The sequence below is a fragment of the Bubalus kerabau genome, chromosome 19 (genome assembly GCF_029407905.1).
Source record: "Bubalus kerabau isolate K-KA32 ecotype Philippines breed swamp buffalo chromosome 19, PCC_UOA_SB_1v2, whole genome shotgun sequence".
Lineage (NCBI taxonomy): Eukaryota > Metazoa > Chordata > Mammalia > Artiodactyla > Bovidae > Bubalus > Bubalus kerabau.
The window spans coordinates 6711776-6727159 of record NC_073642.1 but is presented as its reverse complement, the minus strand read 5'-3'; the positions used below and the strand labels follow the sequence as shown (position 1 = coordinate 6727159).

At 41.2% G+C, this 15384-nt stretch overlaps 1 protein-coding gene across 4 annotated transcripts in view; it reads left to right on the top strand.

The window, feature by feature from the left end:
• ASB7 (ankyrin repeat and SOCS box containing 7) overlaps positions 1-15384 on the top strand; it is a 56024-nt gene that overhangs the window by 37020 nt on the left and 3620 nt on the right. For 3 of the 4 annotated variants that reach the window (XM_055556771.1, XM_055556774.1, XM_055556773.1), the window contains one exon: positions 673-1278. In XM_055556771.1, coding sequence (XP_055412746.1) covers positions 673-1278 — 606 coding nt within the window. Of the gene's footprint in view, positions 1-672; positions 1279-15201; positions 15302-15384 lie in introns of all 4 variants that reach the window. The other variant, XM_055556775.1, reaches the window with a different exon arrangement.

Sequence of the window (15384 nt, the reverse complement as noted above, 5' to 3'; positions counted from 1 at the left end):
TCTCCCAATTTTTCACACAATGTGTGCTGCCTAATTCTTAAAAACTCCAGAGTTCTTGTAAAACAAAGAATTCAGAATAGACTTTTATCTTATAGAAACATGATTTATCAAGATCACTTAACATATACCTTACATACTTTGGAATTTTTTAGACCACAAAAAACTTTTTTTTTTTTTTACCTAATATACCCTAAAATAACACAGTCTGCCAGACCACAGTACATCCGTAATTTAGAGCAGCAGATGTTGCTACACATGCTTCTTTTTAAGACCAAGAAGGAGCACAAGAGAAAATAAAACAAAAAGTTCAAAACAGAAGAGAAACATGAAACAGTGCAGAGATGAGGGAGTTGGGAGGCCAAGGGCGGCTGGTTAGATTAGCAAAGAGAAGGGGTGTGGTGATCAGAGCTCTGTGTTTGCTGTATTTATCTTTTAAATGCTTTGTAAGTCATACGCTCATCCTGTTAATCCAGGTTTGATGGCTTTCTACTAAAATTTATTTTCCATTAAAACTACTTCAATTAAGCTGAAGCAAGAAGGACTTGATACTCATTATGTGTTTAATCATTCCACATTTTATGTGAGAATTGGCTAAGATGTGCTGTGCCATGGCAGAGTTGTTGCTTTCTCTCCCAGAGTCTGCTAATGTTTTCATTTTGGTTTTAACTCTAGCTGATCCCACAGTTAAGGACTTAATCGGAGGCTTCACTGCTCTTCATTATGCAGCCATGCATGGCCGGGCCCGGATTGCACGCCTGATGTTAGAATCTGAATACAGGAGCGACATTATTAATGCCAAAAGCAATGATGGCTGGACTCCCCTTCATGTGGCCGCTCACTATGGTAGGGACTCATTTGTCCGACTCCTACTGGAGTTCAAGGCTGAGGTTGACCCGCTCAGTGATAAAGGTACAACGCCGCTTCAGCTCGCCATTATCCGAGAGCGGTCAAGCTGTGTGAAAATCCTCCTGGACCACAACGCCAACATCGACATTCAGAACGGTTTCCTGTTGAGATACGCTGTGATTAAAAGCAATCACTCTTATTGCCGAATGTTCCTCCAGAGAGGAGCAGACACAAACTTGGGTCGCTTAGAAGACGGACAGACTCCTTTACATTTGTCTGCCCTTAGGGACGATGTGCTCTGTGCACGGATGTTATATAATTATGGAGCGGACACGAACACAAGGAACTATGAAGGACAGACCCCATTGGCTGTTTCAATAAGCATTTCTGGAAGTAGTCGACCGTGTTTGGATTTCTTACAAGAAGTCACAAGTATGTAATTTAATTATTGCTATTATTACATTTAAAAAAATTTTTTTTGCATCTTCTGAGGAGCTTAAGGTGTTCTTACAACTTAAAATGACCAGATGTTAATGATTCTTGTTAGCCCTGCTCATTCCCACTCGTCTGAAATGAAAAAGAAAGCTCTATATCACAGGATTTCATAAAAATAATCAATTGTGTTACTAAAAGTAAATAGGCATAGATAGGATGAGAGAAAAATTGGCCAAAAGGATACAGAGAGAAGAATTTTTTAAATTAACAGAGATCAATACTAGAACTGGGCATTTCCTACCAGTCATAAACATAGTCTTTCCAGGCTTTCATGAAATTGAGAATGAGGAATTAGAAGAATTTTGAATCTTAGCATCCTTCGCTATGGAAGTGTCTTAGAATGTGTGCTTTATTCCTAAGCTGTGCTCGTGTTTTATCATTCCGTTTCTGCTTCTTTACAGTGTGAACACACATGGAATGGAATAGCAGTGTTATTAGGCATCCTAGGAGTGCAGATTAAGGATGCTAGAAATTAGACATGGTTGTAAGGAAAAGTTTGTTCGCAGTAGGAAATTTCGTGCCACTGTCCCTGGCCCGCACAGGACCGTGTAACCGGCCTGTTTTAGTGTAGGCGCTTTTTTTTCTAAGCCACGCAGTGTCGGCCCGCTGTGTTAATGGTGCGTGTGTGGTGGTTTTCGGATGGAGGATTGGTTTGTGTGGAGCAGCCACCCTCTCCTCTCCGACTTCCTCGTGGGTACTCTCCGAGCTTCGTATTCAACATGAATCTATCGTCTATAAACGCAGCCTTTTGTCTACCATACTTTTTAATGAATTCCCCTTTCCTCAACTAATTTTTATATTTCATTCATTGTTAAAGAAGAAGAAAGACATTCTAGGTCCCAAGTAGTAGAGGATTAGGAACTTACCTGACCTACTTGTAAATAATCCACTGTCCTCCTTGGAACTGAATTTGGGAGTAGAAAATTTATGAAGAAATGAGGTATGATTTGAATTTTGTTTATTCATAAGAAAGACAGGATGAAATTATTACCAGTGAGTATATTCAGACTCAAGCATAAAAAAAAAAAAAATGACACTTGGGGTCTAACCCATGCTGTCCACAGAACGTTCAGTGATGACGGGAACGGCCTCTGTGCTGACCACTGTGGCAGCCACTAGCCCCATGTGGCTGTTGAGCACTGATTTTGTGGCAGGTGCCACACAGGAAATGGATTTTATTGTATTTATAAATTATTTAAATATCCGCAAGTGTTGACTTCTTCAGCACAGATGTGCCTGCCTTGGGGGAGGTATTTTGGGCTGTCTGGTAGGTGAGCCCTTGCAGAATGCTTTTGAGACACAGTGATGTACTCAGAGACAGGAGGTGTGTGTGCTGATTCCTCCCCGCTGGCTTCAGATCCAGCCCGTATTTTAGGAAAAGACTGCAGCAAAAGTTCACTGCTGATTCTTTCAGCAAATATTCTAGTAGTTTTCATTTACAGACTGATAGGGGTGTTGGTGTTGTGAAAGAGAAAATTACTCCTGGACGTCAGGTTAGAATTCTGTCGTGGTATATAGCCTATACAGTGTATCTTACACATAAATTCTCAGTGTCTTCTAGTTGTTGTTGCTTTAACTTTGATACTAGATTACTTGGCTGCCTTCAGGAAGGCATGTTACACACATAAATGCCGCAGCCTGTTAAATACTTTGATCAGTGGTTAATGGCGTAGACCAGGATTCAACTGACTAGACTTCGCTCCAGCCCTAACTCTACCACAGAGTACCTGTGACCTTGGGTGCATTTGCTAACTGCTCTGTGCCTCAGTGTCCTTATCTTAAAATTAGGGTAATCATATCTGTCTTATAGGCTTGTTGTGAGGATTGAATGAGTTAATATGTATAAAGCACTTAAAACAATACTTGGCACATTATAAGTGCTGTGTTTTGTTTTTTGTTTTTTTTTTTTTAAGAAAATAAAGTATTAAATGAAGGTGGATGAACAGCAGGGCCTGACTTGCTACCTACAGATCGAATCCCTTAGATTCTTATTTTACCCTGCCTGTTTTCAGCTCTAAACTGTGGTGCGGTCTGCATGTGGAGACAGGCGGCCAGAGGGATGGGAGGAGCCGCCCCTTTATCCCCGGCCCTTTGGAGCTGCTCAGCTCCACCATGGAGTGCTACCAGAGAGCAAGTGATGAGTTAAAAAGAGATTCACACGTACCTTTAAAATCAGGGCAGATAGAAAAATTGACAGGCCTGCCTCTTTGTGTTTGAGTTCTCCACTGCACCTGGAGCAAAGCCGTGCACCGAGTAGGTCTGCAGAAAAGGTAGATTGGCTGACTGCAACCATAAGGATGGTGGCTTAGCAAACTTGGGATGCTTTTCAGAAGCAAAGGAACACCTGTCCTTGGAAGGCTGCAGTTAGCCTCTGTCTTCAGATGCTGCGACATAATTCATTACCTCTTGACTTGGCCATCAGTGGTGTTTTCTGCCAAAAGCAAATGAAGTGTTTCTGCTTCACCTGTGCATTATTTATGAGGTTTTCTTTTTCCTAGTGTGCTGGAAGGACCGACTGTAGCTGATGGCTCACTGGAGCTCTGTACTGGCTTTCTTGAAAACCAGAGTGAAAGATGGTTGGGTGGTTCAGGGAGCGTCAGGTTAAATCCCTGAGTTCCTTCCCACCTGTGCTGCTGCCGACCCCCTGCTCCCTCAGCCCCACGTCCTCGGCCTCTGATCTGAGAACTCAGACTCCTGAGGTGTAAGAACAGCGAAGGCACTTGGTGGTCTTTGTTCGGGGTCTTATTAGTTTTCATTGTTCCATTTTGACTACAGAGCACATTATTTAAATTGGAAGAGCTCAAAACAGTCATAATCTTAGAATCTAAAAGCTGTTGTGGCTTTTTAGAAAAATTGACATAAAACCTCTGATACACACTCCATAAAAACAGGGCAGGTCAAGTGGCTTAGTTACAGAGTAGTATCTGCAGGTGCCTTGTTGATCACAGTAGAGGGAGAAGCCACAAAAAGCTGCTATTACTCTACAGACAGACTTCCAGAAACCTCTGCCTTCTTGAATGTCTGGAACTCAATGTGGTCTCCTCCAGAAAGCCAGTCGACTGAAGGAGCAGCTTGTTTGTGCCCAGGAATAATGAATACCAAGAAGAGCCAAAGATCATACCTAGAGCATGAGCATCACCTTGCTGAGGGAAAGCTGTTTCCTCCTTAGAGAAGCTAGTTTTTGGTCTCTTAGTTCTTTTACTAGGAAAAAAAGAAAACGCAGAGAGAGTGGAGCAAAAACTAAAGACACAGTAAGTGAGATCAGTGAAGATGTGACCGGTGACAGGAAGAAGTGGCGGTGATGACAGGCAGCAGCAGGCATCCTGCTGGAGACCCCTTACGAAGGCCTGCTGAGAACACTCATTCTGAGGGCTGTGCCAGTGCATGCCGTTAATTAGAGTAATTTGTTTGTGTAGTTTGCACAAACACCATTTAGAGCTAAGAGGATCATGGAAATTCTGGCATATAGGAAGGGGCAGAAATTCTCTAGCTGAAGAGCAGAGATTGTAGGAATGTTTGTCCAATTCAAAAGAAAAAAATTAACATTTATGCACAAGAAATGGCAAGCACAAGAAGATGTTAAAGGAGGTACAAGACCAAAACTCCAAGAAAGATTGTTTCGTAAGGAAAGCTTCCCTTGAGGAAATGCTTTAATAATAATGAAAACCTCCCTGAGCAATTGGATTGTAAGCTGGTGCTCTTTTCCCCTCGTCAGCTCCTTGCCCTACAGTGTAAATTTCCCTAGTCAAAGAGGTGTTCAGAATATGAAAGTCTTTTAGGAAAGAGAGAGAAAGTCCATGAGAAAAGTCTTGTCCTTTCCGCTGTTTCCTGCCGTATCCCCCCAAATACCCACACTTTGGTGAGAGGACCGTGGTGGGGGGATCAGAGAAACGTTTATTCTCCGGGTGGGCTAGGACTCTGGTGAGGTCTCTCCCTTAGTGAGCAAGCCTTTGTTGTGAAGTTTCCTGAGTGTCCATCAGGCCAGTGTTCACACCCTCCTCCTGCCAGAGCCACCAGGGGTCTCTCCCTGTGAAAAGGGGTCCCTGAAAGGACCCCTCAGAACACGTGAGCAGTTCTAAGACTGTGGCTCTCCCTCCCATGCTGGGCCACGCACAGAGCTTGGCCGCTTGTCAGGACCGTTTAAGTGTTCCTCTAGTTTGTGGCTCCAGTAGCTTCTGCCCCAAGTGCACCAATTTCAGCTCTGATTCTAGATCTGTCTCTTTCTCCAGATTCTATGGCGGAGGTTTGTCCTATACATCCATTTACTGATGGGTCCTAGATACGCCCTTGATGAGTTTGTTCAGCTGTTTCTTCTTGTAGGGACTGGAGTGATTATGATTACTTCAAGTTCTCTTTTATGTTGGAGCTGAAACCAGAAGTCTGTTCATTGTTTTTATCATTTTTCACTTATATTGTGAGCGCAGTCCCTAGGCCTGAGCAGCGTTTGCCCTCTTGGGTTCAGCGGTCCGTGTCTCCCTCACAGCACCCTGACGGATTCTCAGCGGGGCCTGTGTCTGGTTGCTGTTGCGTCAGCTGAGTCCTGTGGCAGGGAGAGCAGACAGTGGGCTCTTGCCCATGGTAAGTCAGCATCTGACTTACCTGATGCGCTTGGGTAGGCCACCTGTCCTCCCACCCTCCCCATGGGTCTGTGGCCTCCTCTGAAAATTGGGGGAATCAGAGTCTGTGGGGTCCCTCCTTTTAAAAATTCTTGCCAATAACCACTCTTAAAGGGAATGATATCCTGCTGCTTGTGGTTTTATTTTGTTTTTGGATTCATACAGAACAGTGTGGACTCTTGGGGGCCCTCAAGACATGAGATCAAAACTAATTTCGTAACAGTACTAAGATATTATTGGCCTCTTTGCACTGATGTGTAAGAGCGGTGGTGGCTGAAACAGCAGGCACCTGAGCATTCATGGAGGCAGTGGCCCCAGAGGCTGCTAGCAGTCATGTTCTTCACCACAGGCAGCCTGAGGAGAGTGTTCCAGATCCATTTAGGAATGTCTTTGATTTAATTTTAATAAATCTTACCCATTTGAGGATGTACCTTTTTTAATATTCTATGGAGTGGAAATTGAAAGTGTTCTTACTCTGTAACAAAGTGGGATTGAATTAAGGGAAAGTACATCTGTGATTTGTTTGATCTGAACCAGCAACTTTTTTTGATGGAATACTGTATTTACCTAAAATACGAGACGGACAGCCAAGCTGGTTAGGCTTTGGTATTTGGTAGACGTTTTCTTGAAAATGAATGAAGTTCGCTTGTCACCTTAAGGAGAACAACTGAAAGTATTTATGATGAGCAACAAATTTTGAGCTTTCAAGTGAAAGTTAGAATTTTGAAAAGCTTATATTTGCCACTAGGACATTGACAGTTTACCAATATGTACAAAGTTTTCAAAATCAGTAGAGCTATTAACAAAAGTAATTTTTTGCTATCATGCAATGAATTGGGGCACCATTGGAAAGATTTGCGTAACTCAGGTAATCAGTGTTTTCCAAACGACTAATGCATGGTATTACACAATCATGCATTGGGTAAAAGATCCCTTCAAAGGGCAAAACAGACCAATGGATTTTATTATGAAAGGGTATAAAAAAGGTCACTGATTTGGTGTCAGATTCCATTTTGCATCTAACCTTCAAAAAACACCTCTTGTTGAGTTTTGGTGTAGTATCAAAGAACCATGATTTATCTGTAAAGGCCATTAAGTGTTCCTTCCTTTTCCTACTACCAATGTGTCTGGATTTTCTTCATTTACTTCAATCAAGACAGCATATTATTTACAACAGATGGTATGCAGAAGCAGGTCTCTGATTCCAGCTGTCTTCTCTGAAGCCATACCTAAGAGATAATTTGCAAAGATGTAAAACAGCACCACTCTTTTCATGAAATCTTTCTTGTTTTGGAAAGCAGCTTTTTTTTTTTTTTTTCATAAAAATTTATTTCAACAGATAATGAATTTTATCATTCTTATTTTAAGGAATCAGTATTTTTAAAATTTCTAGATTTGGTAAATACAGATAGATACAACACACGTAATGGAGAAGGAAACGGCAACCAACTCCAGAGTCCTTGCCTGGTGGGCAACAGCCCATGGAGTTGCAAAGAGCCAGACACAACTTAGCAGTTGAACAACAACACACATAAATGAAAATTCTTTGAGGTCATCCAACTTTAAGAGTGCACAGAGGTCCTCAAACTAAAAAAGTTGAGACCTAGCAATGTTCAATTTCTACATTCAAAATTTTAAGGACACCCTGGTAACCTAGTGTTTTAGGATTTAATGATTTTCTAACATATTTCCAGTTGCAGTTACAATCTGTGAATAAGATGGAATGTTTAAATTAGTGCTTGGTCGATGCCAGCATACTTATTAGTTAGGATCTGTAGAGAGAGATCAGCGATCATTCCATCAGATGCTCTGGGGGTAAAACAGATTCATTATTTGTCAGTTTAGAAGACTAGTACCCTGAATTGTAGATAGCAGTTTCAGTGATTCACCATGCACAGAAGCATATCAAAGGTGCCAAGGAGTCCTTGAGTAAGTTAACCGCTTAACTAGTTTTTAAACACCTTGTTTACCTATCTGTTTGTTTATTTTACATAGCATGGCAGGCTCTTGCATAAATTATTCTTAAGGCAGAGAATATGCCAGTTGGATTTGTGTTTAATATTCAGAAGAGTCAAAGGTAATGTAATGATCTGTGTTTCTAGTAGTTGCTGTTCCAGTACTTGAAGCAGCCACTCAATATGCTTTAGTGGTTTGTAAAAGGCAGTGCTGGGTTGTATTTTGATTTGTATGTTTTAAAGAATTAATAAAGAATTATTTAAATTTTAAATAATTTTAATGTATTTGATAATTTAAGTACTTCATGATTTTAAAATATTTTTATTTAAATAAAAATGCTTTAATGATTACACTGATTAGAAGGAATTTGAAAAATAAAGGGCTCATGTCTCTGAGAGAAAAACGATTAGGTAAATGGGAATGAGTTGGATAAATTGTTTTGCAATGACAATCTGTCAAGTACTTTTTTAAGTAATTTGAATTTACTTTTTAAAGTAATTCTAAGAAAGTGAAATTGAGGCTGTGACTTTCTCAGCTAAGTCCAGTACAGCAACAGGTGTATAAGCAGGCTATCATAACAGCTCCTCTGCACTGGGGGCCCTTACTCCTGTTTTCCTTTCAGATGTTTCTGTTACCAATTTCTTTGACTTTTTTTGTTGTTGTTGTTGTTTTAGTATGACTTACCAAAATGGTGATACTTGGTATACCTCTTTGGAGAAATAATTTGTGTAACACATTTTAACTAAGATTATTTTTGATTATTGATTTTTCTTCTAATTGGGGATTTTGCTGCACTTCTGCATTGTAGTCTTCCTAGGTTATTTCAGTTCAGTTCAGTCGCTCAGTCGTGTCCGACTCTTTGCGACCCCATGAATCGCAGCACGCCAGGCCTCCCTGTCCATCACCAGCTCCCGGAGTTCACTCAGACTCACGTCCATCGAGTCAGTAGTGCCATCCAGCCATCTCATCCTCTGTCGTCCCCTTCTCCTCCTGCCCCCAATCCCTCCCAGCATCAGAGTCTTTTCCAATGAGTCAACTCTTTGCATGAGGTGGCCAAAGTACTGGAGTTTCAGCTTTAGCATCATTCCTTCCAAAGAAATCCCAGGGCTGATCTCCTTCAGAATGGACTTGTTGGATCTCCTTGCAGTCCAAGGGACTCTCAAGAGTCTTCTCCAACACCACAGTTCAAAAGCATCAATTCTTCGGTGCTCAGCTTTCTTCACAGTCCAACTCTAGCATCCATACATGACCACTGGAAAAACCATAGCCTTGACTAGACGGACCTTTGTTGGCAAAGTTATTTAGTCTCAATTATTAAAATTACTTTTAGAAATAAATAGTACACTGCATTTATAATGGGCTAACCTTTATACTTAGCACTTTTCATCTTGGGTCAACATCTGCAGTGGTCTCCCAGTACCTCCATTTTATCTGTTTCCCTTTTAAGATCCTACCATGAGCATGTTTTATTCTTTTGCTCTTGTCCCTGAACCCCCATCACAGGGCTTAGTATGAAATGTGTTAAAATCTTATTTTATAGGACAAAGGTAGTTGCTAGCTCACCTCAAAATAAGAATCACGGTATTGAAAAATAAAAGGCTACTTTGATTTCACTCTTGGATGCAATCCAGAATTAAACAGCGTCAGCTTGGATGGTGCGGTGCACAGTTTGAAGTCAGATTACACTACGTTTTAAGGTTCTTTGATATAGAAAGTATGACCTTATTCCGTACCATTTCTGTCATATTTGTATTACTGTTTCTTCTGTAGCCTTCTAAGGATTTCTGTTATTTGTTACAAAGCAATATGTGCTTTTCTTGGCTTAAGGCAAATGCAGAGGTGGTCATGTCAAAAGGAGATATTTAATGCTTTAGGGTGTTTAATTTTTGAAATTATGCCGCAGCCCAGGTTTTGTAATTTGTTCTAGACCAGACCCTTCAAAAGCTGATTTCCTATTTTATACCAGCCCAATTATTACTAATGATGGGCTTCTTTACCAAGTGGAAAGACTAAACCCTTTGAAGTGTTATGTAATCCCATTGTAATTCATTAGTATGAATAATAGTTTGTAGTGTCTCTGCATCCCCCATAGTGTTTATAGTTCCTTAAATTATACTTTTTGTGTCTGTGTGTGAGATGTCTCCCCCAGGTCCACCCTGTTGTAATGTGTGTGTGTGTGTGTGTGTGTGTGTGTGTGTGATGTCTCTCCCAAGTCCACCCTATTGTAATGTGTGTGTGTGTGTGTTTGTGTGGTGTGTGTGTGTGAGATGTCTCCCCTAGGTCCACCCTGTTGGGGTGTGTGTGTGTGTGTGTGTGTGTGTGTGTGATATGTCTCCCCCAGGTCCACCCTGTTGTGTGTGTGTGTGTGAGAGAGAGAGAGATGTCTCCCCCAGGTCCACCCTCTTGTGTGTGTGTGTGTGTGTGTGTGTGTGTGTGTGTGTGAGTGAGATGTCTCCCCCAAGTCCACCCTGTTGTAATGTGTGTGTGTGTGTGAGAGATGTCTCCCCCAGGTCCACCCTATTGTAGTGTGTGTGTGTGTGTGTGTGGTCTCCCCCAGGTCCACCCTGTTGTATTGTGTGTGTGTGTGTGTGTGTGTGAGATGTCTCCCCTAGGTCCACCCTATTGTAGTGTGTGTGTGTGTGTGTGTGGTCTCCCCCAGGTCCACCCTGTTGTATTGTGTGTGTGTGTGTGTGTGTGTGTGTGTGTGTGTGTGAGATGTCTCCCCTAGGTCCACCCTGTTGTAGTGTGTGTGTGTGTGTGTGAGGTCTCCTCCAGGTCCACCCTGTTGTAATGTCTGTGTGTGTGTTTGTGTGTGTGTGTGTGTGTGTGTGTGTGTGTGAGATGTCTCCCCCAGGTCCACCCTGCTGTAATCCCATGAACACGGCAGCTGCTATTTAACAGCACAGGAGTGAGGCACCTAGTAACCAGCGTGTCGTGTACTGATTTTTGTTGTTGTCCCCTTTATTCTCTTTCTCTGCCTTCTTTTCCTCTGTCTCCTTCTTTCCTTTGCCCCTTTAATCTTTGGGACAGTGCATTTTTAAGTACACAGTAGGTGCTCAGTAAGTACTTTTGAGTGCTGTGTTGACAAGAAGGTATAGGCACACCTTGGAGACGTTGCAGGTTCTGTTCCAGGCCACTGCAGTACAGGGAGTCAGGCAAATTGTTTGGTTTCCCAGCTCATAGAAAAGTTATGTTTACACTATATCGTAGTGTACCCAGTGTGCAATAGCATTTTGTCTTAAAAAAAATAATGATAACGTGCTTACCTTAACTTAAAAAGTACTTTATTACTAGAAGATGCCAATCATTATCTGAGCCTTTAGCCAGTGGTAGTAACTTCAAAAAAAAAGATTACTGATCACAGATAACATGATAATAAAATAGTAATCAAGAGATAATAGTACAATAATAGTGAAAATATTTGAAATACTGTAAGGATTACCAAAATGTGATGCAAAAACATGAAGTGAGCAAATGCTGTTGGAAAAATGGCATTGATAGACTTGCTGAACTTAGAGTTGCCACAAGCCTTCAGTTTGTAAAAATGCAGTATCTACAAAGTGCAATAAAATGAGGTATGCCTGTACTTCTTTCTTCAGTCATAATCTTCTATTTCTAAAATGATTTTCCTGGGAAAAAATGGCTCCTTAAATAGTCTTGGAAATGGCAGTCATTACAGTTGAGTAGTCTTTATTACTCGCTATCATGTAGCCTGCTTTTCATCCAGTGCTACTGCCTGCCAAGGTGAGGAAATAGCTGTGTATTTGTGGACACCCCTCACTTCATCACTGCACAGCTTCTTCTACAAGGTTCCCCCATCTCTGCCTAATCCAAGTCATGTAGCGATTTCCAGAATATAATTTCCATCAGTTTGCCCAGAACTGGCATCATGCTCCTTTACTATTAAACTGTCAACTCATTTTCTTACCATCTTAGCAGCAGGAAAACAGAGCTCCTTCCAAGAAGGAGCCCTCTACTTTTTTGAGAAGGAGAAGCAAAATATTATATCCTTCCAGTATTTAAAATTACTGTTTTAACATATACCAAATACTCTATAACTCTTACTATATGCCTGGTCCTGTTGTAAGCACTTTACCAAAACTAATTCTTATGCTTGTAAGGCCTATTGTGTAGGTCATCCTCAGTTCGTAGACGTGGAAACCAAAGCAGAAGGCTAAGTAGCTCACCCAAGAGCTACTGGGTCTAACAGTTGATGGTTTAACTGTGGCTTTTCCCATTCAAGGTATTTCTGCAGACAAGAGTTACATATGGTCAAGAAATCTTCAAAAGATTAGATTCCTCCCAAACATTGAGACTGCTATAACACACTGCTTAAGAAGAAGAGAATTCAGTAGCAAATTGAGTAAAGCTTTCTGATATTTAGGCATAGGAAGCACATTTTCCCCTGGAAAGGCTCACGCACCGGTAGCTCCTGCGGATGGTGGCTTTTCTGTAGCTGCGTCCCTTGAATTCAGCTTGCTGGCTTACCTTGGCCCTCTTGCGATTTATCACAGCCAATGAGGAGAGCCAGTGGCACTTGTAATATTATGCCTGGGAAATTTTCTTACCTAGATTGTTAGGGCATTTCCAGTTTTCCCCTTACCCCAGGTGACATGTTGCCAAACTATATCTTCCCTTTCCTCCAGCCTCTAGTAACATTTTTTAAACTTTTAGTCCTGACCATCAGCCTCCTCAAAGCTCTTCCCCCTGCTGGGTCCCAATAACAAAGCTACCTAATTTAGATATATATATATATTTTTTTAATGGTAACACCCTACTTCCACATTCCAGAATCTCAGTTATCTAATGCGGCAAAATTGAGTGACTTAAAATGATAATAGTTGATTATTTTATTTCTCTGCGCCAAGCATTGTCATCTTGCTGGGACCACTCCACTTGACTGGGGCCTTTCCACCTTCAAACTGTCTCACTTTGATGGCTGGCTAGTTGTGCAGGCAGTTGGCTGGGAGTTCAGCCTGGACTATTGGGCGGTGACCTCAGCTCCTTTTTGTAGACTTAATGGCCTGGTGGTAGTTTTGTGCCAAGAGTGAATGTCTCAAGAGCCAGTTGGGAGCTCTGATTTATGAGTTTCACCATAGTCAGGAGCCCACCCAGTTTCTAGGAGAGGGAGCCCAGACACCATCTCTTAACACTGGAGTATCCAGTCACGTTGTTAAAGAAGAGCGTGAGGTCTTTGGAGATACTGTCGTCATCTTTGGAGAGTGTAATCTTCCACAAAAGAAGACCTTTTGTCTCCATTTTTTCTACCTTAGCTAAGCAAATTCCAATAATAATATAATTTTTCCACATTGTTAGATGATATGTTTTCATTTAAGTATACATGTATATTTATATATGTCAGTTTATCTCATCTGTTTTGCCTTGAATACATTGTGGTGGTTCTTTTCATTAATATTGTACTTCAAAAGACCTGCCATCTTTTAGGAAAATCAAATTCTTTAAAAAAAGATTCAAAGATGATTCATACTCTGGTTTGCATTTGTAGATCAAATAGTTTAAGCATTTGTTGAAAAATGACTGATAATTTATTCTCTTCCTAAAGGTAGCCTGTGAATGGTGATGAAAAATATTTCAAAACAGATTAAGAAATGATTTGCTGTTGACATGGGTGTGTTTTGCAGTGAGTTAGTTGACTGTTTTATACTCTTAGGAAAAGCCTATTAAGTATTCATTTGTCCAGCTAGTATTTGTTGAGTATTGATTGTGTCAGGCGTTGGCAGCCAGAAATCATCTTAACCTCATGGAACATGTAAGGAAGAAAATGGGCATTAATGGGTAGTCACCGAATAAATGTGAAATGATAGCCACGTTCAGCACTCCAGAGAAACGGAACTCAGAAAGTATCTGATAGGGAACCTGACCTCGTCTGCTCTAATGAAGTGGCCTTTTTAGCAGAGATCTGGATGGTGAGGAGGATATAGCCTCACCAAGAGTCACGAGTGTGTACAGCAGCCTCGCACAGATCCTCAGGCGGACATCCATGGATATACATGCGGCTGGCTTACAGCCGTTCCTAGGAAAGCAGTAGCTTCAGCTGTGAATCTGTTAAGAGACCATGTATTTAGTGCCTCTTGGAAAGCGCATGATCATACAGGCCCTACAGTGCAGAAGTCTGAGTTTTAAGGACCCTTTTTCATTTATAATTTTGAATAATGGTGATCCCTGTAAACAGGTACAATTCAAGTAATAAGTACTAAGTATAGCAGTAGTCCTCCACGTGTGGCCTGGGGACTCCTGGAGTTAACCAGACCTTTTCAGGATATCGAGATCAAAATGATTTTCCTTGTGATACTAAGACATTATTTGTCTTTTCCACATTCCTTCTTTTATGAGAGTAAGTGAACTTCCCCAGAGACTGCATGATGTGGTTTCATCACAGCAGATTGGATTTGAGAGCGTACATGAAACTTCAGCTACCGTCCATTCATCCAGACCTTTACAAACTTGCAGAAATGGAAAGAATGCCATTCTTCTCATTTATTATTGAAAATATTGTTACTTTCATAACAATGTTATTTATGTTAACATGTAATAGGCTTATCTTTATTATTTGTAAATGAATTAATATGTATTTCTGAACTTTCTGTTTTAACTTCTTACATGGTAATTAAAGTGTAAAGAGGTTTTGAGACCAAAAAGTTCGAGAACTGCTGAAGTATGGCATTGTTCTTCACTTTAAGCATGTTACTTAATGTTGGAGATGCAAGCAGTCTGTAAAACGGGGGTGATGATCAAAGTACTTCCCTCGTAAAAGGATAAAAACAAGTTAGTGTATGTCAGGAGCCTATAAGACTACATGGCACAGAGTACACATTGAACCATGTTGACTTGTATCATTATTGCCATTGAATATGAAAGTAGAAATTTATGTGAATCCAAACACTGAAGCTCTGTGGCAAAGAATTTTTGTTCTTGTTTGTGATCATCTCTATTGTTTTGGTGAAACACAGTATTCAAAGATGAAAGAAATTGCAATGTGTAATTTTTTTTTTTTTCTTTTTTGAGTTCAGTTATAGCATAGGTTTATATTGGCAGATGGTCAGGATGGCTTGTTTGAAGACATGGAAATTCAGGATAGCTTGCTGTGCCTCTTCCACCTTCCTGCCCTCCCTCCCAGTCTGCTCCCTTCTCCCCACAGCAGGGTTCTGCTGTGTCTGGAATCATGGGGATCAGAGGGGCACACCTCATTTGAGAGAGCTCCCTGGGGTTGGGTTCCGTGCCCTGGACAGGGAGCTGATAGGAGGAACTTAGTTCCCTCACTTTTCAGGTGGAGACACTGAGGCCCAGAAGAGGGATTTGCTCACACAGGTTCAACCCGCATATTAGAGGCCTACCTGGGACAAGAACTGACATTCCGATTTGTAATGGTAAGAATACCAGGCTGAGAATCAGAAGAACTGGTTTAAGTCTGAGTCTCAAACACTTCAGTTGGTCGTCTGATGTTGAGCAG